Genomic DNA, 25616 nt, shown 5'->3' with positions numbered 1-25616 from the left:
TGACTGGGCCAAGTGGCAGTCCATTAAGAGTCCAAAATGGACTAGGTCAGTCATGTCATGGGCACAGGCCATTCACACTTGTGAATATCTGTCTGGTATCTTCAGTATGGTGTGAGAAGGAATGTATTGTTAATAATAAATAATCGCAGTCAATCATTTTGTAATTTTTGAGGTTTACTGAGAAAATTAATTGGATGAATATGAAATAATTATTTAAAGTTTTGTAGTATAATTGATTGTGAGATAAGAAGCTTTGAGCATTATAACAACATACTGCCCAAATGTACATTATTGCCTAAAATTGATTGTGTTCCATTCTCTGCAATTGCTACGACAATGTATCCTATGTTGCTTATCACTATCTGTTTTTAGCTCTGGTTAGATTATAATAAGATCGATTTTGGTCAGTCAAAATACTCAAATTGTTAAAAAACCTAATGCTAAATTTGAAATATTGCTTGTTGATGGCAGTGGTAGACTACTTAAAGGAAGCCTTCTACTCACCAGCTCAGATCTGAGTGGGATTATGTATTTGCATAGGAAAATAGCTATCATGGAAAACAGTCAATTGCCATGTAACCTTTATTTAAATTACTCCTGCTGCTTATTATGCACTAAACAATACAATTCTGAGGTAATACATTGAGGACTTTGAAGTCATTGTTATACAAGCATAGAGCTGTCTCTTATGATGTTTTTCAATCACCATTAGAACTAGTTAAACCAAGCTGTTACAAACTGGCTCTGTCAAATGTGTGATATCTAACGGCATTATGGAGCAAGAAGGCTGCTCAGAATAAGCCTTTAGGGTATGAGGGGAGAAAGGGAGACTTTATTGGGTCTTGGCGGTTGGGGGCGTGTGACACCCTCCATGAGGGCAAGGAATTTCAGCCAGACCCACTGCGTCTGCGTGCAGACTACTCCTAAAAGGGGTACACCTCCTCGCATTGATATATAAAAACAATATATGACATGCACGGTAATAGAAGGTCGGTGAAGACGCGGTCAATTATGTCGACAATCCTGTTTTGTTTCAACAGCAATGTCAGAAAACGGCAAAGAACAAGAAGCAAGGATTGGATTCACAAGTGGGGAAAGCAGCCGTCATTGATGTAACCATTGCCCCTTGTACGACGGCAGAGTCGTATCCATCTGTGGTTTTCATAAAACTATAGGATCTTATCCTGAGCAACCTTTGGAAGGATCGCCAAGAACTCATCCCTTTATACAGTAACAATGTGAGGCTAAATGCAGCTACACAAGCTACAAACCAGCATTTGCTTATTTTCTCTGTATAACCTCGGCAATGACAGACGTACATTTCTGCAGAGATGTGGACTAATAAATGAAATACTTTACCGAACGTAGGGGTGACATGTTTATTCCACCTCGGCAATAAATTGCGAGACCCCCTAATCAAGGCAGCCATGCTTCTTTCCCCTTGACCTCGTCGTACAGTGACAGCTGTCAGGCCAGGAAGCAAAACATAATAGACCGTGAATTACGGCGATGTGCGCCAATCACAGCTCTGCAGTACACATCGACAGCCAATGGAATGGATGGAAGGCGGGTTATTATTGAATACGTTTCTTAAAGCCGCCGCCTCCTTACATCAAGTTATACATCTGATACATACATTGTGTAATAATTTAAAAAGTATAACGTAAAAACATGCCAAAAATTGTTTACTGCAAATGAAAGCGAGGTTTTCTTTTTCTTGAAACTGAATGATATCATTATTTGGATACTGTCTATTCCTGCAATAAGTCGAATTATGTCTACAATTCTTGTGTGTGTAATTTCAATAAATAAATGTAATATATTTATAATAAAATAAGGTGTTATACATCGAAGCAACATGTGGCCATTGTGTATGTATGGTTGGAGATGCTTCAAATGAAATGCAATCTATATATTTCTCAAGTAGTCGCCTGATCGGGGACATACATTTCTCTTTCAGCTCTCTTTCAGCTCTTTCTTGCAACCAGATTGCGTCTTGAGCATCCTCGGGGTACCCATACCCACAGCATCTTTAAAGCATCCCGGAAGTGACAGCATCATTTGGTCTTCAGGAAGAAGCGACGCATCATCGCCAGTGCATTGACAACAACGGTACGGATTGCAAAGGCAACGAACCTGTCTATCGCGATCTGTTTTATAATGTGCATTTGCTTTTCCGAGTCGTATATAACTGCAAATCATCCGAATGTCCCGTGTGAAAGAGATATATGCATACGGTTGTCTTGTTGTTATTCACCACCGTGCTAGCTGTCCGGCTTACGTTAGCTCAGTATGTGTCATGACATGGCCTGCTGCTCAGAAGCTAATGATAGCTCACCTGATAGCGCAACTAAGTTTAGTCTTCTCATCCTGTTACGGTTAGCCATTTTTACATAGTGTGGTATGCTATGTAAACTAACTTGTGAGAAGCATACAATACAAAATCCAGGTCATCATTGTCACCATCCTGTAGTGTACATTATCTAACATAACATATGTTATTAAAATAACAATACTAAAGTGAACTATGGCATATGTTTTCAACTACTTATCTATTTCAGTTGTGCACTGTACTAGTGATGGTGAAAGGATTCACACTTTGTTGACCTGCCATTATCTCTGTCCATTCTTCCTACTTTAACTGCGCAGGTCAGACCAATGAAGTGACCAGAAGGATATGATGTCATCCTTCCAGGTGGTGGACTCATCGCCTGGCAGCAGCTTGAGCATCATGGAGACGTCCAACTTTGCCCATGTCATCTTTCAGAACGTGGGGAAGAGTTTCCTACCGCAAGCACCTCTGGAATGTTGCTACACACTGACCCCGTACATTACGCCTCACCCTAAAGACTGGGTGGGCATTTTCAAGGTACCCGCACCACACACACGCGCAGATGAACCACATTTGTCACGCCTGAAGTGAACATTCTATTCTAAATGTATACAATCACCTGGCAATGCAATGGATGTAACAATTGATTCAAGAAGCAGTCCCCAGACCCTTTTCACACAGTCGTCAGCAAAAATAAGTGTGTGTGTGTGTGTGTCTGTGTCTGTGTCATGCGATTATATTATTTAGACATGCGCACCCTATTTCAATGTAGTTTTGAAGGGCTCCAGGCTAGCATAGCTTCGTGCTAAAATCCCCAGCGACACAAATGAGCTTTAGCGCGGTAGCCCTTCATGAGAGTGGATGCAGTGTGATGGTTCTAATGGGCCTCACCGGTTGGGGAGGGTACATTTGCTGCCCTTTATTAACCACTGATTCTTATTAAGAGCTTTTCCTCCAGCAGCTGCCTTTGCTTTCCACTCTTTCTTCTTCTCCTTCCTTGTATTGTTCCCTGCCGTCTCCTCTCTGTGTCTGTCCTCTGTGTCTCCTGAAACCCCCCACTCCGCACAGCTCTTTTCATCAAGGCCCATCAAATCTCACACGTAATTAACAGGATATGTGAAGGGGGGAAAACTTAATGTGTCGTAAAAGTCAAAAGACACACACTTTATCGTCGCTTAAGAACTCACTTCAAATCCACCAGCTCAATTAAAAGAGAATAAAGATGCTGGTTTTATTTGGAAAAAGTCGATTGGAAAATGTAACTGTTGTAATCCCTGCTAATGAAAGCGTGTTTGATGGTTAGTTCTTCATGTCGGAGGGGGAAGAAGCACACCAAACTTTTATATTTTTTCGACGTACGTAGGTTTGTCCGTGTTCAGAGAGAAGCAGAGCATTTTATCTTCCGGAGGTGGTAAAGATGTCGGTAATTAAAAGAGCCATGTTAGTGGGCTATTAAGGTTTTTAATTGCCCCAAAACCGTTTTCAACTTGGGATCTTTCTCCTGTTGCTGCAGTACTCCATGTGTAAGTCTGCGATGTCAATAGGTGAATTACGTACCTATGTTGTTAACAAAGACCATCTGTCACCGGGATAGGAAAAAGTAAAACGCTAATGTTGGTCAGCCAATGTGTGTTGGGGGTAACTTTGTATATGCATGCTCTTGGGAATGCATGACTGTGTTGTGCCTAATAAGTGACATATGAAACATTAATAATATATGAATGCCTGTATGTTGAGCCATTATCTGGATATATACGTGGATACGTTAACAAACATACTCACTTGCTTACAAGAAGCTTTACTGTTCAACTATCCTGAAATGACTTTTACTTACATTAACCACATGAATGTTACATCATGTAACTAAACAGATGACTGAACAAATTTCACCTCTACATTCTGTCGTTCCTGTCATTAATTACATTTCAAACATAATGACAGAGGCCGTGACTAAATGAGCTGGTTTGTGTCGATAATGCCTTGTGAGACCTCACAGACAGCCTATGTTTAGTTGTGCACAGACACCACCTAGTGGCCGAAACTGTCCATAGACAAAGTCATTCCACTTGCATTCCAGGTCATTACATCAATACTAAAATGACATACCATCACACACACGGCAACAGTGTACATTGTAACCACAGAACCATGATATTCGCATTTTCCATCTTATGATAATTTCCGTTTATGAGTGTGGAAGCAAAATAATAAAAACAGAAAAATATGCCAAACTATCTTCAAGGATCAAATGTCTTCAGAATCAAAAATGACATTTATACCCACGCACACATGCAAAGACCCACACAAAGACCCACACAGACACACACACACACACACACACACACACACACACACACACACACACACACACACTCAAACACGCACACACCGAGAAAAGCCCTTGGAGGTTATTGGTTGTGGCATGTTTGGGTGGGCAGGGAGAAACCCGTTGTATAAGTGTATAATTAACGTGTCATCAGAGTGTTCCCTCACAACTCAGCAGAGTGATTGATTGCTGCTCCTGCCTGTGATTATTTTATCACATCACTTGTGTGTTGGAACACTGTAGCTTACCTAACCAACTGTCAGTCAACTTGGCAGTGCGATGTGCAACAATTTCTTTACATAATGTGTGCTTGCGTTCAGGTAGAAACGTATATGTATTTTGATTTGCGTGAGGAAGACGCGCATGACATTGGCCTCCTTTGGCCTCGCACTGGTTGCCATTTGCCTGTCAGTCGTGTCAGTCTTTGACACGCAAAGTTCGTCCTTGGCAAGATGTCAGTATTGGTTTGACATTAGATTGGTGTGAAATTGTTGTCAGTGTTCTTGTGTAATAACTTGGGGACAATTGTTTAATCGCCTGGTCGTGCAGGTCAGGCGTGACAGAGACGTGTGAAGTGTGTGAAGTGTTTTGAAAATGTATGCGGTTGATTTACTGTCCTTGGCATCCGTGTTGATAGAAGTATGTAGCGACGTCATCGCAGCACATTGAGTCATAGTATGTAGGCTATTATCCTATCATTTTGTTGGATAAGGTAAATAAATCCTATGTGAATTGTCTGTTGACGGAGATGTTGTTTGTCAATCATATTCTTGGAGAGGAAGAAATAAACAGCCACGCTCTTCAATCCCAGGGACTGGTGCAAATGAATACAGGAGGATTTGTTTTGTTTGCATAACAAAGGAATGCAAATCTGGATCCTAAGGCAGATTCATCTCCACTTAAAGAGGCTTTCTACAGTTTGAATGTCATCCTTATTTACTCGTATGGGCTCTGTATAGTCCCACTGGTGGTCAAAATAACCCTTGGCTTGAGCACAATCATGAAATATCACATGCATTTATCGCATGAGTAAGGTTGAAGTCTCGTGTGTGTGTGTGTGTGTGTGTGTGTGTGTGTGTGTGTGTGTGTGTGTGTGTGTGTGTGTGTGTGTGTGTGTGTGTGTGTGTGTGTGTGTGTGTGTGTGTGTGTGTGTGTGTGTGTGTGTGTGCGCGCGTGCACGTGCACGCACACATCTTTCAGAGAACAAGTACACGGTGGAGTCCGGGACAGAGGGTGTGGGTGATTGTGCTGGACAGCTTTACGACGCAGGGCAAAGTTATGATGTTCACGACTGCTTTTTTCATCATCCGTCACTTACCAACACACAAAATTCATATAATTACATGTCCCTCTCCTCTCTGCGTAAAATTTTCACCTTTTTTCTCGCCCCCCTCTCGTACTTCCTGTTTCCTTTCCTCTTAACTGACTTTTGCCATGCGTGTGCAGGCTGCATCCAGACACACAGACACATGCACAAACCGCCCCACCCCCAAAACCTCACACCTCCATTTCCCCCTTTTTTTTGGAGTCCAAACAGGGGTAGGGACTTAGGAAGGGAGGAGGGTGTAGGGAATGAGCAAGGGCAGAGGGTGTAGGAAATGAGGAAGGGAGGAGGGTGTGTGTGGAAAAAAGAGGGTTGGCTGGTCTAGGGAGGGAGGGTTCCTGGGGTTCTAAATGTTTCCATTCTTCCCCTCCACAATCCTGTAGTGTGCGCTATTAAGTCCCTCCGTTGTGAAAAACAGGCATCATTATACACAAGTTTCCCCCTGAAAAGTATAAACGACGGCGTTTGTTTTTAAAAAGAACGGTATGCACACTAAGCACCGTATACCATTTTTGCCAACCTTTCGGGAAACCTTGGTTCGGCTTTCTGCATTGTGATTTTACATTGCCCAGTTGTGTCCTTTTATTTAGATGCGGAGAGAATCTCGCTAATGACGATGATAATGATGTTGTTTCGTTGTGCCCTAAAGGTCGGCTGGAGCACGGCCAGGGATTACTACACCTTCCTTTGGTCTTCGATGCCCGAGAGCTATGAGCCAGGCAGCACAGTGCAGAGGAGTGTGGTGTTCCAAGGTACGACACACACACACACACACACACACACACACACACACACACACACACACACACACACACACACACACACACACACACACACACACACACACACACACACACACACACACACACACACACACACACACACACACACATATTCCAAGGCAGCTCCCCTATTTAACGGTGCATATAAAAACTAGGGCTTTTATTTTATTAAGGGGAACAAAACCGCAACCGCGGCCAGGGACCTGAACACCTCTCTCAAACCACACACACAAACACGCACACACACACACACATACTCGGTCCGAGGGTCCGCGTACTGGGTTTAGTGGCTCTAGCATGGTCAGATATTATACTGTGAAAACATGAGACTCCTCTGTGGTTATTCAGAGAAAGTGGTTGGCTGCCTGTAAGTCACAATTCATGCTCTAACGAGAGCTTTTCAGTGGTCATCTGTTTTTTTTAAACACACTGGTTCTATAACACATTTAATGTACTGTAATGGCAGCATTTTACCAACTGGTTGAAATATTATCGCCATTAAATCTTCGGGCTTCTTCTGGGTTTTAAACCCGAGTGAATATTCTGTTTCCTTAATGTGGAGGGGAGGCTTCTGCAGTCAGGGCGGTAACTCCTGCCCTATGTGGGAGTGTGTGTGTTTGTGTTTTTGTGTTTGTGTGAGTACTTTTTTTTCTCGTTCCCTTTCGGCTGCTAAAGTGGCTCCCCGCTGGTGCAGAAATGAGCCATTCGCTCGGAAATGTCGAAAGACCAAAAAGAAAACCAAACTTATTTTGTATCCCACACATCTGGACTTAATGCTCACTCAAGGCAGATTTTCTTTTTTTTATGTATAAACAAGGGAGAATTTTCTTTTTATAAAAAAAAAAGCATGTTTGAAAGATAGATTATATGGTTACATGAAAATGCTTCATGTTCAGTTCATCTATGTTAGATAAAAAAAATACATCAAATGTTACGCCTGATGTCAAACATGCCTGATTCATGTTCTGTAATTAAAAAATGTAGTTCCACCAGTCTAGTCCACCTTGAAAAAACAGACCCAACAGCAGACCTATATTCTTATGTGATATTTATGCACAACTCCTGCGGTCCTTGCGTCATAGGCTATTACGTTCCCAAGTCTGACGGGGAGTTCTACCAGTTCTGTTACGTCACCCACACGGGTGACATCAGAGGTGCCAGCACGCCCTTCCTGTTCAAACCGTCCACACCCACTGATGAGCTCCTCACCGTCGCCGAGGACGACAGCCACTCCGACATATTGGTGGTCACCACAAAGACTGGCCTGTTAGAGGTAGGGATACTCAGACACACACACAGACACACACACACACACACACACACACACACACACACACACACACACACACACACACACACACACACACACACACACACACACACACACACACACACACACACACACACACACACACACACAGATAAAATACATAGACAAATGCATGCATACAAACATACATGCATGCACACACGCACACACACACACACACACACACACACACACACACACACACACACACACACACACACAGATCCTTCAAATTGACCACTCGCTCCCCTACCTTAGAAACCTTGAGCAAGATGCCGCATCCCTACCATCTTCCTCTCTCTGGTGGAAGTGTGTGTTTGTGTTTCGAAGAGAACCATCCCATCACTGATGGGAACCAGCCACAGATGTACACCAGATCTCCCCGTCCACACAGCTGTCCACACTGAGCTATACCGGTGCTCCCCTCTGCCCCTTCCTCTCCCCCCACTCTCTTCTGCTTCCTGCAGCGCGTGGAGGAGGTGCAGCAGGAGCGCCGGGAGCTGCAGAAGGCCATGCGCCTCCTGCAGGAGGAGAAGCAGCAGCTGCAGGAGGAGCAGAAGCGCCTGGCCAGGGAGAGGGAGCAGGAGAGGGAGACGTGCAGCCTGCTGAGGAGCCACAATCAGGTGGGTGGTGCTGCCCGTGGGGGTGGTGGTACTGGTGGTGGTACTTGTGGTGGTACTGGTGGTGGTGCTGGTGGTGGTGGTGGGACGGTGCTTGTTGGGTTATGAGGGAAGTTGAGGGATGGTTGTGATCATGGGTGTGCAAGATTTCTCTCCAGATAGGTGGCCATTTTAGATTAAGTGTTAGTTTCTTGATTCGCGCCAAAATGTCATGGGAACTTTCAACGGCCTCTTGTCGGTGTTGAATATTCATTAAGTCTCAGCATGTTTATACTAAGGGGGTGAAATATAATAAATATTTAGTTACAATGTATGTACATTCAACCTATTCCAGGAATTAGCTTTTTTCAATTTAAAGTAGACGATCAGGAATGTGTTTATATTAGGTTAGGGCAGGTGGGTTCAGGGAAACAGCTTGTTTACCATCACTAGTTCCTGCCAGGGGTGGGGTGAGACCGCAGTAACACAACCATACCCATTTTTGGCCCATATGAAACATTCACAAATTCGTTTTTGTAAAGAATAATATCCCTAAGCTATCCTGTTTAATGCGAAGTCCTAGCAAAGAAGACAGCGTGTCATTTGCTTTTTGTGATCTGTAATATTGGCAGAGAGTCTGCCATATAAAAATCTGAATGTGTCAACTTGCATATGGACATGTACTCCTGTGTTTTGCTTAAGTTTGCATGTTGGTGCCTTCCAGCATGACTGTGTGGCTGTATCCGTCTTTATGCAGACAGCCGTTCCCTGCCTGCGTCTTACACGTGGAGCCAGTTCCACATCAGTGATCACGAGTTGAGAACTCAAAGGCCTACCTTTGTGTAGGATCCCGACCCCTCCCGGCTTTGATTTTGAATGATCTATACGCAAATTTTGGGGTGTGTGTATCTGCGAGGGTCTGTGTAAATGTGTGCATTTGTGTATGTGTTGCGGTTTCTCTATCGCTTCTCTTTGCTTTTTTTAATGACCGGATTCATTGGGCCCCAACAGAAAGGGGACGCAATTTATCGGGCATCTGGCGTCAGGGACGATGCCATCGCAACCACAGAGTGAACAAACATGACGTCAAAGCCCTACGCGTGCACACACACGCACACGCACACGTACACGTACACACACACACACACACACACGTGCACGCGCACCCATGTATATTCACACGCATGTACACAACCGCACGTCACAAAAATTAATTGCATCCCTCTGATGCCATTCAAACTAAAATCCGCGTTCAGTTTCAGTGCCGCGAGGTCTCTTTTAACATGCATTCAAGCGTGTGTGTGAATACAAGCGCACAAAACGCGCTTGCACTCACACATACACGCTTGCATACAAATACACAGAGACACGCTCATTATGCCACCCTCTTGCAAACCCTTTTAGTCTGTGTGTGGAATGAGAGGAGGGCAGTCCGCAAAACCGCCAGACCGAAAACAGAGGCCCTGCCCAGCGTCAACACCACGCTGTCACGCCATTCAGGCCCCTCAGCTCTCTCTCTCTCTCTCTCTCTCTCTCTCTCTCTCTCTCTCTCTCTCTCTCTCTCTCTCTCTCTCTCTCTCTCTCTCTCTCTCTCTCTCTCTCTCTCTCTCTCTCTCTCTCTCTCTCTCTCTCTCTCTCTCTCTCTCTCTCTAAGGTAGGAGCTCCATTCCTTACGATGAGTCAAACGTCACATCGGGCAGTTTTTGGCTGATTAAGCAAACGCATTACACGTGAGTGAGAGAGTGAGCTAGCGAGAGAAAGAAAGAAAGAAAGAGGGGGTGGAAGACTATTGAGAGAGTTGGAGGGTAGGGGGGAGAGGGGGAAGCAGGGCAACCCTAAGGCAGTTGGGAGTTGTAGATTGGAAACTGGTCTGCTATCGCCCCCTAGTGTACGTTCCATCTCCTTGGTTCAGAGAGCGCAATGCTTTGAGTTCGACTATTTTACGCAATACAAAATGGCCATAAATTACAGCTGTAACACACGTTGTTATTAAAGTCGTGTGTTTCTGTCCTTCATTGGTATGCAATTGATTTGTGTGGGTAATTGTGTGTTTGTGTATTGGATTTTGTGTATTTGGTGTCTGTGTGTGTATGTGTGCATAAGAGAGGGCAGGCGTTTTTGGAAAGCAGGTAGGTAAGCTCCTGCCATGTGTTAAAATATCTTTAAAGTTTTAATGTGAGGACATAAGTATATATTTTGCTGCTGCTAATTTTATGACCTTGCTTTTTATAAGGTCTTAATGCACTGCTAAAGTGCTTTGCCAATGCAAGCTGTAAAAATCGTACAGTAATAAGACTGAGCCAAGCACAGAAAGAGTCATGTGGGTGTGTGTGTGTGTGTGTGTGTGTGTGTGTGTGTGTGTGTGTTTAGCATGTACTTTGCAACCGTAGATATCCCTTTCCTCTTTCGTGTATATTCGCAAATGACCTTGAATAAAGATCTCTTCCTTTCACACGCATACTAGAATATAAGTGGGAAAGATGGAGGGGAGGGGTGTGTATATGGTGTGTGTTTGTGTGTGTTAAGGTGTAACAGTGTGTATTTGTATAGGCGTGTTGGGCTGTCATAGGTAGTGGTTTCTTGGGGTGATTTAGTGCACTGGTGTTCTGACGGATCACTCCCAGCTGCCCATACAGGCTCTCTCGGCGTCTGTTTTGTGACAAGCAACCCGTTGAACGAATTCCCCTAGGCCTGCCCAAGCAGTCTCACAATACCTGAAGGCAGTCCGAGCTGTTCATGAAAGGTGTACTTCTATTGTACTGTAGTGCGGTCTGATTTGCCTCATTCAGGTTTTCCATTGGGTCTAAGTGGCGGGTCGTTCAATTCCATTCATGGGTATGACTTCAAAGCGCCAGGAAAAGCTCGAGGGACGCATCGAGTACAGTATAGACGAGGCGCTCATTGTATCGGCGCCAACCGTTTCCTGCAAAGGGTTAGTCATGGACATGGCGGGAGACCCACATGCTGCAGGGATGACATCAGCAGGGTCAGCTGTTGCACGTGGTGATTATTTTCACCAGATATATGTTTTGTTCAACTCCCTCTCCTTTCTCCCCTCTACTCTTCCCTCCCCTCCCCTCCCCTCCCCTCCCCTCCCCACTCCTCACTCTCCTCTCCCCCGGTGTGTGTTTTGCAGGAGTTGCTGCGGTCGTCGCAGGGCCTGTCGGAGGAGCGCGAGGAGGTGCGGAGAAGGCTGTGTGAGGCCTGCGAGCGGGTCCGGCACCTGGAGGAGGAGCTGCGGGGAGTGTCCCAGAGGAGCCTGCAGAAGGAGACGGAGTTGGACTGGTGTGGAGGAGGGGGAGGGGGGGGGGGGGGGGGGGGGGGGTGAAGGAGGTGGATCCGGCAGCTTTGCACGCAACAGCGCAATTTACTTTATGCACCGAATCGTTCTTGATGTGTTCCTTCTTGATGTTTGTTCAGTTCTGATTTCTGTTTTTTCCCCCAAGGGGTAAAGAGGTGTCAAGTCATGTGGGCCTGTGAAGGCCCTTTGGCGCTGTTACTGATTAAGGGCTGTGCAAATAACATTGAAGAGGAATTCGTAAGGCACCCGCAGTCGATTTTGAACAGGACATTCATCATGAAGTAACACTCGAGCAGCACTATGCGTGTCCTCGGGGAGATTCACTCTTCCTGGCTCGAGTTGTGGCATTATCGCCCGGGGCCTTTTGAGCAGTTAGAAGAATAATAATAAATAGTCAGCATTGAAGTATGTGGGAATCCGTACTCGGTATGTTTAGTTTCTGTGGCTCCTGGCGTGGCAAGGCTCTGGCCTCATGTTTCCACGTCCTTTTTATTTGTTATCTCCCTCCGGCGAACCGACCTGTTGGGCGGGATTGTTTGGCGTGGCCGGCGTCGCCCCCCAGCCTCCGCGATAGGCTGAAGAAGCATGGGTCCGAGCGAGACCGCCTGGAGAGCCAGCTGAAAAACGAACGGGACGAGAGGGACCGCTACAAGGTGGGATGGGGCGCTCTCAGTTCTGACACAGGGGAGGCGGGGGACGGTGCTGGGTGGTGTTTGTGGGTTTGGGTGTGTGTCTGTGTGTGTGTTTGTGTGTGTTGATCAATGTCGACCGGCGATCGGGTTTGCGGTAAACTTTTTGAAAACATCTGTTTGATGGAGTGGGTGTGGGTGTTGGGGGATTCAAAAGGCATAATTCCGACGGCACAAATAAGAAACGGATGAACCACGACGGCGTGGATGGATTAGGACCCGTTTAAAAGGTGTGCCGATACTGAAAACTTGGAACGTTACCGTCCAATTAAGATCAAGGATCTGCAACAGAGCATGAGATACGTGTGGCAATCATGTGCGTGTGTTTGCGTGTTTGTATGCGTGTGCCTGTTTGTGTGTGTGTGTGTGTGTGTGTGTGTGTGTGTGTGTGTGTGCGCCCATGCGCCCCCTCACCAGGCCCATCTGCGCAGCACGGAGCTGGAGAACACCAAGCTGAGTGCCGAGCTGCAGATGCTGAAGGCGGTGGAGCTGAACCGGGAGGTGACCATCGCCCAGTTCCAGGAGGAGCTGGAGCGCATGCGGGCGTGCCTGGCCCAGCGGGACGGCCTGGAGAAGGAGCTGCACAACCACCAGGCCCACAAGGTCTGTCTGGGACCCATGTGTGGCTCTGTTCAGACGTTAGGGACTTTTCTATTCAGGTTTCTATGAGGATGCACCCATAATGGGAGCATTTTGTGTATGCAAACACTGTATTGCACCTTTGCACTTGCCCACAAACAGCAACAACAGCAAACAACGGCTTGCCCACAAACAGTATTTAGCCCCCCCCCCCCCCCGGCCAATATGGTCTCTGGCTGACTCTCTTTCCTATTCTTTCATCTTCCTGATGTTCCCAGCCAGGATGAATAAAGTCTGTCTGTCTGTCTGTCTGTCTCTGTCTCTGTCTCTGTCTCTCTCAGGCGGAGCTGGCCCGCGTGCGGGAGCAGCTCCGTCAGGCCGAGGACCAGCTCCAGGCGTCCCGGCAGCAGGCGTCCCTCCTGGCCGCCGAGCTGCGGGACTCCACGGGGGCCCGGGACCGCGGCATGGCCGAGCTGTACCGCGCCCGGCTGGAGGCCGAGAAGCTGCGGGCCAGCCTGGCCGACGCCCAGGCCGAGTGCCGCCGCATGGAGAGCCAGCTGGACCGCCTGAGGAGCGCCGCGCTGAAGGAGGCGGTGAGCGCCCACCCCACCGGCCGTTCCCCCATGCAGGGGGTCCCGGGGCTGGGGGTGCGTCCGGTGGGCATGGGGGACTGGGGAACAGTCCCGCAGCTCTGACTTGATAGTGTCGTTCGCGCAGCCCGACGACGAGACAGCCAAATGAGCAATCAACCACGTAGAAAACAAGATTTAAAACGAGAGATTGCTTGCGACCTCTTTGAAATGGTTTCTTTGAAGCTGTCTTGATCCAATCAGTGCTGCCCAGGTCGGAGATATGGGATCCGTCGGAAAGCTCTCAAACTTTGACTGGGAGATAGAACTGTGAGGGTGACGTGAAAGCCTTTTCCCATTCGGAAGGTGGGCTATTATGGTTTCACTCACATGGTGCCATCAAACGGATCGGGGCTATCGCTTAATAGGTTTTTATTCAACCTAGCTGTCTACAACAAATATATTTTTCCTTAGACTAGGCCGCTGTAATCAATAAGCAAGAAATTAGAGAATTTGTACTGTTTTGTTTTGAACAAAATGATGAGACGGCGAGCGATCATCCATTTTGTTTGCTGGTGTGAGATTGGTTTGAAGGATCCTTAAGGTGGGGTTATACTCAACAACAATTTTCTAACCAGATACTAATATTCAGTAAACCAGAGGGAAATAATTGCCATTAGTTGTTTCGCTTTGGCTCTTTATGCCGCGTTTGTGCGACTTTCACAGCGGCCATCTCCTTGCCCTGTTTTTCCTTCGTCGTTCTTTGACGACGGACTCATTGCTAATAAGCATTAGCTTCAATTTCACCGTCCCCTTTCTTCATGCATTCCCTGTTCTTCCCCCTTCCTTTTTTTCCTTTCTTCCTCTCCTGGGTGTTGGTGTAGCAGAGTGTTGTGGCCTGCCTGGAGGGCGGGGCCAGTGGGGAAGGCGGGGCCAGTGGCAGCAGCCTGGCTGTGGTTTCGGAGGCGGAGGCGGAGCTCCAGAGGGAGGTGGAGGAGCTGAAGCTCCGCCTCCACATGGCAGCCGAGCACTACAAGGAGAAGTACCGGGAGTGCCAGCGCCTCCGCCGGCAGGTGGCCAAGCTCAGCGAATCACAGGGGGTGAGAGGACAACACACATAGACACAGTACTACACAGGCATACATAGAGACACACACACACATCACACACCGGCACAGAGGCATGCATAGAGTCACACACACACATCACACACCGGTACACAGGCATGCATTGAGAGACACACACACACTATCATGGATACACACGTAACATATATATATGCACACACACATCACACACCCCAATACCCAAATTCATGTGAAATTACCATTTCACCAAATAGGAAGGTAGGAAGAAGCGATTTGTGGTTTTATTCCAACAGGTTTAACGTCTGTCTGTCTGTCTGTCTGTCTGTCTGTCTGTCTGTCTGTCTGTCTGTCTGTCTGTCTGTCTGTCTGTCTGTCTGTCTGTCTGTCTGTCTGTCTGTCTGTCTGTCTGTCTGTCTGTCTGTCTGTCTGTCTGTCTGTCTGTCTGTCTGTCTGTCTGTCTGTCTGTCTGTCTGTCTGTCTGTCTGTCTGTCTGTCTGTCTGTCTGTCTGTCTGTCTGTCTGTCTGTCTGTCTGTCTGTCTGTCTGTCTGTCTGTCTGTCTGTCTGTCTGTCTGTCTGTCTGTCTGTCTGTCTGTCTGTCTGTCTGTCTGTCTGTCTGTCTGTCTGTCTGTCTGTCTGTCTGTCTGTCTGTCTGTCTGTCTGTCTTGTCTGTCTTGTCTTGTCTGTCTGTCTGTCTGTCCTGTCTGTCTGTCTGTCTGTCTGTCTGTCTGTCTGTCTGTCTGTCTGTCTGTCTGTCTGTCTGTCTGTCTGTCTGTCTGTCTGTCTGTCTGTCTGTCTGTCTGTCTGTCTGTCTGTCTGTCTGTCTGTCTGTCTGTCTGTCTGTCTGTCTGTCTGTCTGTCTGTCTGTCTGTCTGTCTGTCTGTCTGTCTGTCTGTCTGTCTGTCTGTCTGTCTGTCTGTCTGTCTGTCTGTCTGTCTGTCTGTCTGTCTGTCTGTCTGTCTGTCTGTCTGTCTGTCTGTCTGTCTGTCTGTCTGTCTGTCTGTCTGTCTGTCTGTCTGTCTGTCTGTCTGTCTGTCTGTCTGTCTGTCTGTCTGTCTGTCTGTCTGTCTGTCTGTCTGTCTGTCTGTCTGTCTGTCTGTCTGTCTGTCTGTCTGTCTGTCTGTCTGTCTGTCTGTCGTCTGTCTGTCTGTCTGTCTGTCTGTCTGTCTGTCTGTCTGTCTGTCTGTCTGTCTGTCTGTCTGTCTGTCTGTCTGTCTGTCTGTCTGTCTGTCTGTCTGTCTGTCTGTCTGTCTGTCTGTCTGTCTGTCTGTCTGTCTGTCTGTCTGTCTGTCTGTCTGTCTGTCTGTCTGTCTGTCTGTCTGTCTGTCTGTCTGTCTGTCTGTCTGTCTGTCTGTCTGTCTGTCTGTCTGTCTGTCTGTCTGTCTGTCTGTCTGTCTGTCTGTCTGTCTGTCTGTCTGTCTGTCTGTCTGTCTGTCTGTCTGTCTGTCTGTCTGTCTGTCTGTCTGTCTGTCTGTCTGTCTGTCTGTCTGTCTGTCTGTCTGTCTGTCTGTCTGTCTGTCTGTCTGTCTGTCTGTCTGTCTGTCTGTCTGTCTGTCTGTCTGTCTGTCTGTCTGTCTGTCTGTCTGTCTGTCTGTCTGTCTGTCTGTCTGTCTGTCTGTCTGTCTGTCTGTCTGTCTGTCTGTCTGTCTGTCTGTCTGTCTGTCTGTCTGTCTGTCTGTCTGTCTGTCTGTCTGTCTGTCTGTCTGTCTGTCTGTCTGTCTGTCTGTCTGTCTGTCTGTCTGTCTGTCTGTCTGTCTGTCTGTCTGTCTGTCTGTCTGTCTGTCTGTCTGTCTGTCTGTCTGTCTGTCTGTCTGTCTGTCTGTCTGTCTGTCTGTCTGTCTGTCTGTCTGTCTGTCTGTCTGTCTGTCTGTCTGTCTGTCTGTCTGTCTGTCTGTCTGTCTGTCTGTCTGTCTGTCTGTCTGTCTGTCTGTCTGTCTGTCTGTCTGTCTGTCTGTCTGTCTGTCTGTCTGTCTGTCTGTCTGTCTGTCTGTCTGTCTGTCTGTCTGTCTGTCTGTCTGTCTGTCTGTCTGTCTGTCTGTCTGTCTGTCTGTCTGTCTGTCTGTCTGTCTGTCTGTCTGTCTGTCTGTCTGTCTGTGCGTGCACTCAGGAGCCAAAGAGGAACGCAGCTACAGAGACGACCCAGGGACCCCTGGCCTATAGTCCAGAGTCCCCGACAACAGGTATGAAACGCACACACATCCTCAGCCACAAACAAACCTCCCCAATGGAGCCGCGCCACCACCATCCAGAGCTGATCGTGCGTGTATAGCTGTAGCTTTACCTCAGCTATCACTACCTGTCGCTCACTTCCCCCCATCGATCCCAGACAGCATTGCCGACGCGGTCCTGCGCGGCAGCGCCGAGATGACCATCGCCCTGGAGGCGGCCTACCTGGGGGCGCCCGGCCCCCCCGCCACGCCCACCCCGGCCGCCGCCACTTCGGAGGAGAGACGGGGGCAAGGCGCGGCCCAGGCAGCCGAGGAGCGAGGAGGAGGAGGAGGAGCGCGGCCAGGGGGAGACGACGATGAAGGAGGGCCGGGGGAGCAGGAGAAGGCGGGAGAGGCGGGAGCGAGGGATCGCCTCCCGGAGGAGAGCCTGCGCATGACGAGCTGGGTGGAGGTGGAGAAGGAGAGGAGGAGCGCCGAGGAGAACGAGGAGGAGGAGGAGGAGGAGGAGGAGGAGGACGACGACGACGAGGAGGATGAAGAGGAGGAGGAGGAGGAGGAGGAGCATCAGGAGGAGGAGGAGGAGAGGAGTGTGAGTGAGCTGGATGGGGAGGTGGAGGCGGAGCTGGAGCAGACACGCTCGGTGGAGGAGGAGCTGGCCGCCATGGAGGAGAAGTGGAAGGAGCAGTGCGCCATCAACGAGACGCTCAAACAGCGGCTGGCCAATGAGGAGGAGCGATTCAAAGTGAGTGACATATCGGACTTTGTGTCTGCTGTATTGCACTCGGCTCTCCTGTCTGAGTCCGATTTCCCGCCCAATCTGGCACCACTGGAAATCTGGCCCAATCTGGCAACACGGTTACCAGCATAGAGGCAGGTCCCTCAGACACATTCCCCTGTAAGATGGGACACGGATGAGATAGTGGTGTTTCCCCTGCGCTGGCTTCATGTCGCAGGTCACACACAGCTGTTGATCACTGGGTTACAGGCTCCGTCTACTGTAGGCTACGGTACTCCGTGAAGGACTCTGGGTCACCTGCCAGTCAGAAAACAGAAACACGCATATCTTCTCCGGCAGGTCGAGGCACAGCTGGGGGAATGGCAATCAGATAAGGCGAAGATGGAGTGGGTTACACACATAGTGAGTTACGCATATTGAGTCACACACGCACACACACGCACACACACACACGTGCACACACACGCACGCGCACGCACGCACACACACACACACACACGCGCGCGCACGCACGCGCGCGCGCGCGCACACACACACACACACACACACACACACACACACACACACACACACACACACACACACACACACACACACACACACACACACGCAGACACACACACACACACACATTAAGGCGGCCCACCACACAGCCGCCAGACAGATGCTCAGAGAACGTCTCCAGACTCCCTCTGAGAGCCGCTCTCCAGTGTCTGGCCCGGACCGCCTCGCCCGCCGCTGGAGGGGGCCTCTCTCTCTCCTCTCGGCGGGATTAATGTGTCAGTGTATCGGTTACGCGAGGTGCACTCAGCCCACGTGCCGTTTCAGGGAGAGACCACGTGACCATGTGACAGACAATGTCTTTTTTTTTTTGCATGCTGATCTTGTGTTCATTTTCTTTTCTTTTTTACTTGAGTCTCTCTGCACGCAAATCAACCCCCCCCCCACCCCCCCTCGTCCGGGGCTCGGTTTGATCTGGGACCTCTGAGTGCATGTTTATCTCCAAAGTAAATAAGATCCTCTTATGGGTCGGCGGGGGGGGGGACTCCCACCGCACGTCCCCAGTGAGCGCGAGGCTGACGAGGAAGACAGGCCGGAACGCCGTGCTTTACGGCTGTTTACGCCAGGGACGGAAGGGGGGAGAGAGGAGAGAGAGATGAAGGGAGAGGGAGAGGGAGAGGGAGAGGGTGGGGGCGGGATCATGATATAGGGAAAGGGGAGTAAATGGATAAACGTTGACTGTTGCAGCCTCCCTTCACCCAAACGTGACCCCCCCCCCCCCCCCCCTTTAAACAGTGTCGTAAATCCAGAGGAGTGGGAGAGACAGACAGAGAGAGAGAGAGAGATTGGATGAAAGGGCGAGAGAGACAGAGATTGGCGGAAAGGGAGGGCGAGAGGGATGAGGGAGAGAGGGAGTGGGAGTTGTTGGAGGGAGGGAGAGAGAGATTGGAGTGGAGGGTGAAATAAGAGTCTTGAAGGAAAAAGAGCGGGGCCGAGGGGTTACGTTTGGGACAGACTGACAGACTGACAGTTATGAACCAGAGCGGGGGGGGGGGGAGAGGGGGAACCCTTTGTAATGGGAATAGAGGAGTGCCGGCAGGCCGCAGTGTAAACTATCCCACCGGGTCAACCCCTCTCTAAGAGGGAGCGAGAGAGAGAGCGAGGAGGGAGGGAGGAAGGGAGGGAGGCAGCGAGAGGGTGTAATTTATAGCCCTCCTTTGATTCACTGTGGTCTCTCTCTACTCTGCCCTGCACTCGTGTCTGCTCCCTTGGGTTTGTGTACTTTACAGTGCGGGCCACACATTTGACAGGGGGGTTGCTCCAGAAGAGCACAACAGACCCTAATCCAAACACTTTCGCTGTCATACACACTCTGCTGCGCCCTGCTCCCGCCTGGAAGACGGAGGAGGAACCGGCATGGATTTAATTGGGAGCTTCTGAGTTGTAACCTGAAGGGTGTCATCCTTTAATCCAGGAATTCGGTTTGGAAACCTCATCCTTGTTTTATTTACCTCGCCTGTCCGTCTGTCGCCGTTGTGCGTAGGTGCAGATGTCGGAGCGTGCCAACGAGGTGACGGAGCTGAAGCGCAGGCTGGCCCAGGCCCTGCGTGAGAAGGAGCAGATGCAGGAGGTGTGTAGGCCGGCGGTCATGCGCTGCACAGGATGCGCCACAGAGCCACACTCGCCAGCTTGTGTTTTTGATCTGGGTTCGCGGCAAGAATTTTTGCCTCATTATAACAACAAAGATGACGCTCTCCACTCCGAACGTGGACGCGCCTCGGAGCGTTGGAAACTAAAGAAAATGTCCTTTCTCCAAATTCTTAAAATGATTGCAAACGAAATCGAAGTGTCTTATATAAATAAAATGTATAGATTATATATTAGAATACATTATATATTATTGCAATTAGTAGTACAACCCTCCAACCCCCCTCCACACCCTGCCAAACCTTTTCCAGCATTCCCGAGGTCCAACCTTAATGAATACACCCATACCTGTCCCTCTCCCCCCCCCCTGCAAATGCCATGCAGCGTGTCCGTTTGAACTCTGCTGGCCCTGCTTTAAATGTTAAAACCAGATAGCGGCGCGCTAATGAAGTCATCAAGAGATGAGGCACGGAGGAGGGAGGGAGAGAGGGAGAGAGAGAGGGAGAGAGGGAGAGAGGGAGAGAGAGGGAGAGAGAGGGAGAGGGAGAGAGAGGAGAGAGAGAGAGAGAGAGAGAGAGAGAGAGAGAGAGAGAGAGAGAGAGAGAGAGAGAGAGAGAGAGAGAGAGAGAGAGAGAGAGAGAGAGAGAGGAGAGAGAGAGAGAGAGAGAGGAGAGAGAGAGAGAGAGAGAGAGGGGGAGGGAGGGAGAGGGGGAGAGAGGGGGGGAGAGAGAGAGAGGGGGAGAGAGAGAGAGGGGGAGAGAGAGAGAGAGGGAGGTAGAAGACAAAGGTAGAAGGGAGAGCGAGGCGGGGAGACTGTGGGCGAGAGAGGGAGAGAGTGGGAAAGGGCGCTTCTGTCAGCTAAGCGGCAGCAGAGTTTTGACACCCATTACAGTAATGAGTAGAGTACTAATGCCTGGTGCTTGGGGTATTATGGGGGAAAGGGCATCGCTGCCGAGGCTGAAACACGGGCTGGGTGAGGGGGGGAAAGGGAGAAAGTCTTCCTCTGCACCATTTAACTACTTATTCCCTCTCAAAGTCTGCTGATAGATGATGAGAAATGTCCCTTTTATTACAACTCTGTGGAAAAAATGTACCACACACACACACACTCTGTAATTTATTCTCTTCGAAAAAATGATCAGTACTGGGGTTGTTCATAAAGCTGTCTTGCATTAAGTACACGCCATTACTCCCAGGCTCTAGGCTTTGTACTTTTGTGCCTGTCGGCCGTTTCCTCTGGGGTTCTCTGTGTTGGATTAAGTCATGTGCGTATGTTTCTATAAAATGAATAAATGATAAATGACACTTTTACAGCACAGTAAAATATGCTAAGTTAACATGCAAGGATTCCCTGTCAGGTGCTTGGCTCCCTTTAGGCTGAACAAATAAAAACAAATTACTGTCATGTCCTCCGCGGATCAGATTTACATCGCTAAATACACAAATCAGAATGCGACTGATGGGTTTACACAAGAGTGTAAATCTGTCAACTTCGAAATGCATAGAAACCATTTTAAGAATTTCAAAAACAATATTTACCCAAGACATTTATGAAACTTCTACAGATATCAATGCATATCAACCACCGCTAACACGTATGGTTGCTATGGTTGAGCACCCTTTGCGTCAATGTGGGAACTCCTTTACACCTATCTGCGTTTCCGAGTCCGATTTCGCTGCAACTTCGGTCAGGTAGCCATCTTCTTTAGCCAATCCGACAATGCTATATTTTGACGTCAGCCAATCACGTGACCCGGCTCCATCTCTCCTCCCTCCCCCAGGAACTGCAGCGCTGCGTGTCCAGGCGAAGGGAGCCGGTAACTGGGGACCAGGTGTCCGAGGTCCGGCAGCCCGTGGTGCTCCGCTACCCCCTGCCCTACCCACAGGACCCCTCCCCGCCCCCCCTGGTGCCACACAGGCCCGCCGAGCTGCAGTTCGGCAACCCCTACTCCACGGGCAGCGACACGCGAGGTGGGTGTGGTATGGAGGCCCTCATTGGGGGGGGGGGGGGGCGTGTCTCAGCGCCGGTTGGTTCGGCAGTTTGTGCGCTGTCGACCACTTCACATGTCTCACTGTGTCTACTGCAGGGTGATTGACAGCTCTCAGGCTGTTCTCATGCTCGCGCTCTCTCTCTGTCTCTGGTAATGTGTGGCTCCGAGGGCCAAGGCGAGGGGGGCCCGGGGGTGGTGGAGGTTGTTGTTGTTTTTTGCGAGGGAGAGAGAGAGAGAGACAGATCCAGGGAGATGGAAGGAGAGGGAAGGAGAGGGAGTGTGCGCACAGGGGGCAAAGGTCAGCCGACGGAAAGGAGACCGGTTTGTTCTGGAGTCGTGCTTTATTTAAGAGTAGAGCGCCGGAGAGTAGGTCCCTCCTAACGGAGTCGACGGGGAGCCCGTCTCCATGGTAACCCTGTCGTTGGTCGCTTTACCAGCGGACAGGGCAGACGGAGCGCCGCCCCCCGAGCAGACGTCCCGCCCGCCCCCTGAAGCGCCGCTCTGCGCCGGACCCCCGGCCCACGCCAGCGCTCCCGAGACCCCCGCTAGAACCGAGGCGGCGGCGGGGGAGGAGGAGGGGGAGGAGGGGGAGGACGGGGCCGGGGCCGGCTGGGAGGCGGAGGTGGTCTGCATCCAGCCCGCCCGCAGCGTGAGCCCCCCCGACGGCCTGGAGCCCCCCCCGGAGGAGCCCCGCAATGTGAGTGACACACGCGCGCGCGCACACGCACACGCACACGCACACACACTGTCATACACACACTATCATACACACACACACACTGTCACGCACACACTGTCATACACACACACACACTGTCATACACACACTGTCATACACAAACACAGTGTCACACACACACTGTCATAAACACACAGTATATGTGGTCACAAACACGCACACCTCCACTGCTACATTCACAATGCTACACAAACACCCGCACGCAATTCACACAGACAGAACCCCAGCCAGAAGACCCCTCCCGCCCCCAGGGGTGTCCCCCCCCCCCCCCCCCCCCCCCCCCCCACCAGACCTGTGTGTCCCTGGCAGCCTGCCTTAGGGATGTGAACAAGCATAGGCCTCGTCACACACAGCAGCTGCTCATTTACATACACTGGTAATTAGTGCCACTCTGGAGGAATGGGGACCCAACCGCCCGGGACCGGAGGAATGGAGACGTCAGCCACAGGGGCCGTATCCGGGACAGCATCGCCAATACACTGAGGGTGAAGATGGCCGAAACAAACGAGCAGAGCGCCCCTAGAACCAAGGGGACATGACTAATCCACACATCCTGCTGGAAAGCCCCATTTATTACTTTGTAGTGGCGATACTATCTTGGTCTGTAGACAAGGCCTGTTCTGTTTAACCTGAAGGATCTGTGATTCAGATCTGTGTGCAGTCAGGTGTGTATCAGCCATGAGTCATGGATGACTTTTGTGTGTGTGTGTGTGTGTGTGTGTGTGTGTGTGTGTGTGTGTGTGTGTGTGTGTGTGTGTGTGTGTGTGTGTGTGTGTGTGTGTGTGTGTGTGTGTGTGTGTGTGTGTGTGTGTGCGCTGCAGGTGGCTGATGCGGCTCAGCCGGCCTGTGATCATCAGTCCAGCAGACGCAATGAGGCCAGGGGCAGCTTCTGCTTTGACTCAAGGTAACACACAAACACTTATACACACACACACACACTCTATGATACATACACAATCAATGATACATACACTGATACATACTCACTGATACACACTTTTACACACTTTTACACACACACACACACACACACACAGTCACTGAAACACTCACTGAAACACACACTGATACACACACACAGTCACTCACTGATACACATACTGATAACGAACACACACACACAAATTGATACACCATACCAATACACAAACAAACACACACACACTTCCGACCATATCCCATCTTGCCCGAACTCATCTCTCTCTCTCTCTCGCTCTCTCTCTCTCTCTCTCTCTCTTCCCCCCCCCCCCCCCCCCCACAGCAGCGAGGTGCACAAGCGCTGCCCACTGTGCGAGGTCATCTTCCCGCCGCACTTTGAGCAGCGCACGTTCGAGCAGCACGTGGAGAGCCACTGGAAGGTGTGCCCCGTCTGCTCGGAGCAGTTCCCCCTCAACTGCCAGCAGCAGCTCTTCGAGAGGCACGTCCTCACGCACTTTGACGGCCACGTGCTCAATTTTGACCAGATCGACTGAATACCTGGTGGGGGGGGGGGGGGGGGCGGCAAGGTGTGTATGTGTGTGCGTGTGGGAACGGTCTTTCATGGGGCTTGAAAAGAGTGTTTGATTGTTGTTGATCCAAACGGTGGCAGGGATGAACCTGTGTCCATGGAGACAGGTTATAATTGCTCGCGTTTAGGGCTGCTCGATTATGGAAAATATCATAATCCCAATTATTTTGGTCAATAATGAAATCACGATTATTAAATTATTCGATTATTTTTGAGTTTGAAAACATGATGCATTTCTTCAGCATTTCTCCCTTTATTGCTGTTCTATTTATATAAAACATTTAATAAATAAAACAAATATACTTTACATAAAATATGTAAAAAAATAATACAATTGTTTCAACTCGATTGTAATGTTGAAAATCGTTTGACCCAAAAATCGAATCGCAATCAGCATTTGATTAATTGCACAGCCCTACTCGCGTGTCAATCTGAACCAATGTCGACTGCCACTTTTAGAAATGGAAAAAATAGAGGGTGTTTTGCCCCTTTTTCTCTCATAACGGCTTTTCTCATCCATCTTAGGTTTGCTTTGAGTAGAAACCATGAGGGATAGAGGAAGTATTTGGTTTAAAGGGATTTCAATTAGCGCTCATTTGGCTTCAGTCTCACGTTGACAATCATTTCCCCACTTTAAGAGATTATGGCATTGACGTATTCTGTAAAATATATATATATGTACTCTATTAAATGCCCTATAACTGCAACACATCCAAACGTTTATTCTGAGAAGAGGGATAAGAGGAAGAAGAACGACGACACAAGAGCTTGAGAATCTGAGCTCTTAAAAAAATATGCACTGTAAATTATTTATTTGTTATTCATAGTTGTATTTATTTCCAGGACCTCACAATTTATTTTGAGGTCGGCCATTCGTAGGCTTCGGTCTGAGCAGCAACTGTGCACCAGTAGTATAGCGGGGGACATTGAGGAGCTGAGGGGGCATGGGTCGTAAAAAGGGCCTCAAAGCATTTGAACACGATTGGATCAAATCCCAACCTCGAAAGAAATGCTTATCACCTATACCGGATACAACCGTAGTTAGGGATATTCCATTCGTCAAACATAAACACAAATCAATTGGATTTGTGTTGGTTTGAACCCCCCCCCCCCTCCCCACATTTGAAAAATGTAGTCTCAAATTGTGAACATTTCCAAAAAATGTAAAGGAAATATTTCATGATAAAATCAATTATGAAGTTGCAATCCAATCAACAGTGACCCTCATCTAACTCTTGATATAGAGTAGGGAATAAGTAATAGATCGGTATACAAAAAAGCCAATCCTCAAAGTTTTGGGGGATTTGTGATCCGTAACAGCAAAAACGCGATGGTGGGAGGGAGACACATCACTCATTTTCAATGTATGCACAATCAATTCAGGAATGGCACGGTTTGGCCGGGGGGTCAGAGGTCATGACCGTTGGATTT

The 25616-nt window shown here is 49.0% G+C and overlaps 1 protein-coding gene across 1 annotated transcript; it reads left to right on the top strand.

Moving 5' to 3' along the window:
- Positions 1–915: 915 nt before the first annotated feature.
- Positions 916–24157, top strand: LOC130376267 (tax1-binding protein 1 homolog A-like). The gene is made up of 19 exons (XM_056583488.1): positions 916–1238; positions 1961–2112; positions 2650–2869; positions 6632–6734; positions 7847–8037; positions 8541–8696; positions 11809–11957; positions 12536–12626; positions 13080–13265; positions 13583–13834; positions 14695–14910; positions 17004–17076; positions 17223–17515; positions 17651–17806; positions 19845–19931; positions 21730–21919; positions 22377–22636; positions 23500–23582; positions 23940–24157. Exons 3-19 carry the CDS (start codon positions 2678–2680, stop codon positions 24148–24150), a joined length of 2889 nt encoding a protein of 962 aa, XP_056439463.1. The 5' UTR covers positions 916–1238; positions 1961–2112; positions 2650–2677; the 3' UTR covers positions 24151–24157.
- The last annotated feature ends 1459 nt before the right edge of the window (positions 24158–25616 follow it).

This window comes from Gadus chalcogrammus, chromosome 22, assembly GCF_026213295.1.
Source record: "Gadus chalcogrammus isolate NIFS_2021 chromosome 22, NIFS_Gcha_1.0, whole genome shotgun sequence".
In the NCBI taxonomy this organism is placed as follows: Eukaryota; Metazoa; Chordata; class Actinopteri; order Gadiformes; family Gadidae; genus Gadus; species Gadus chalcogrammus.
Note: the sequence above shows the minus strand (reverse complement) of the source record. Positions and strands in the feature narration are given on the sequence as shown.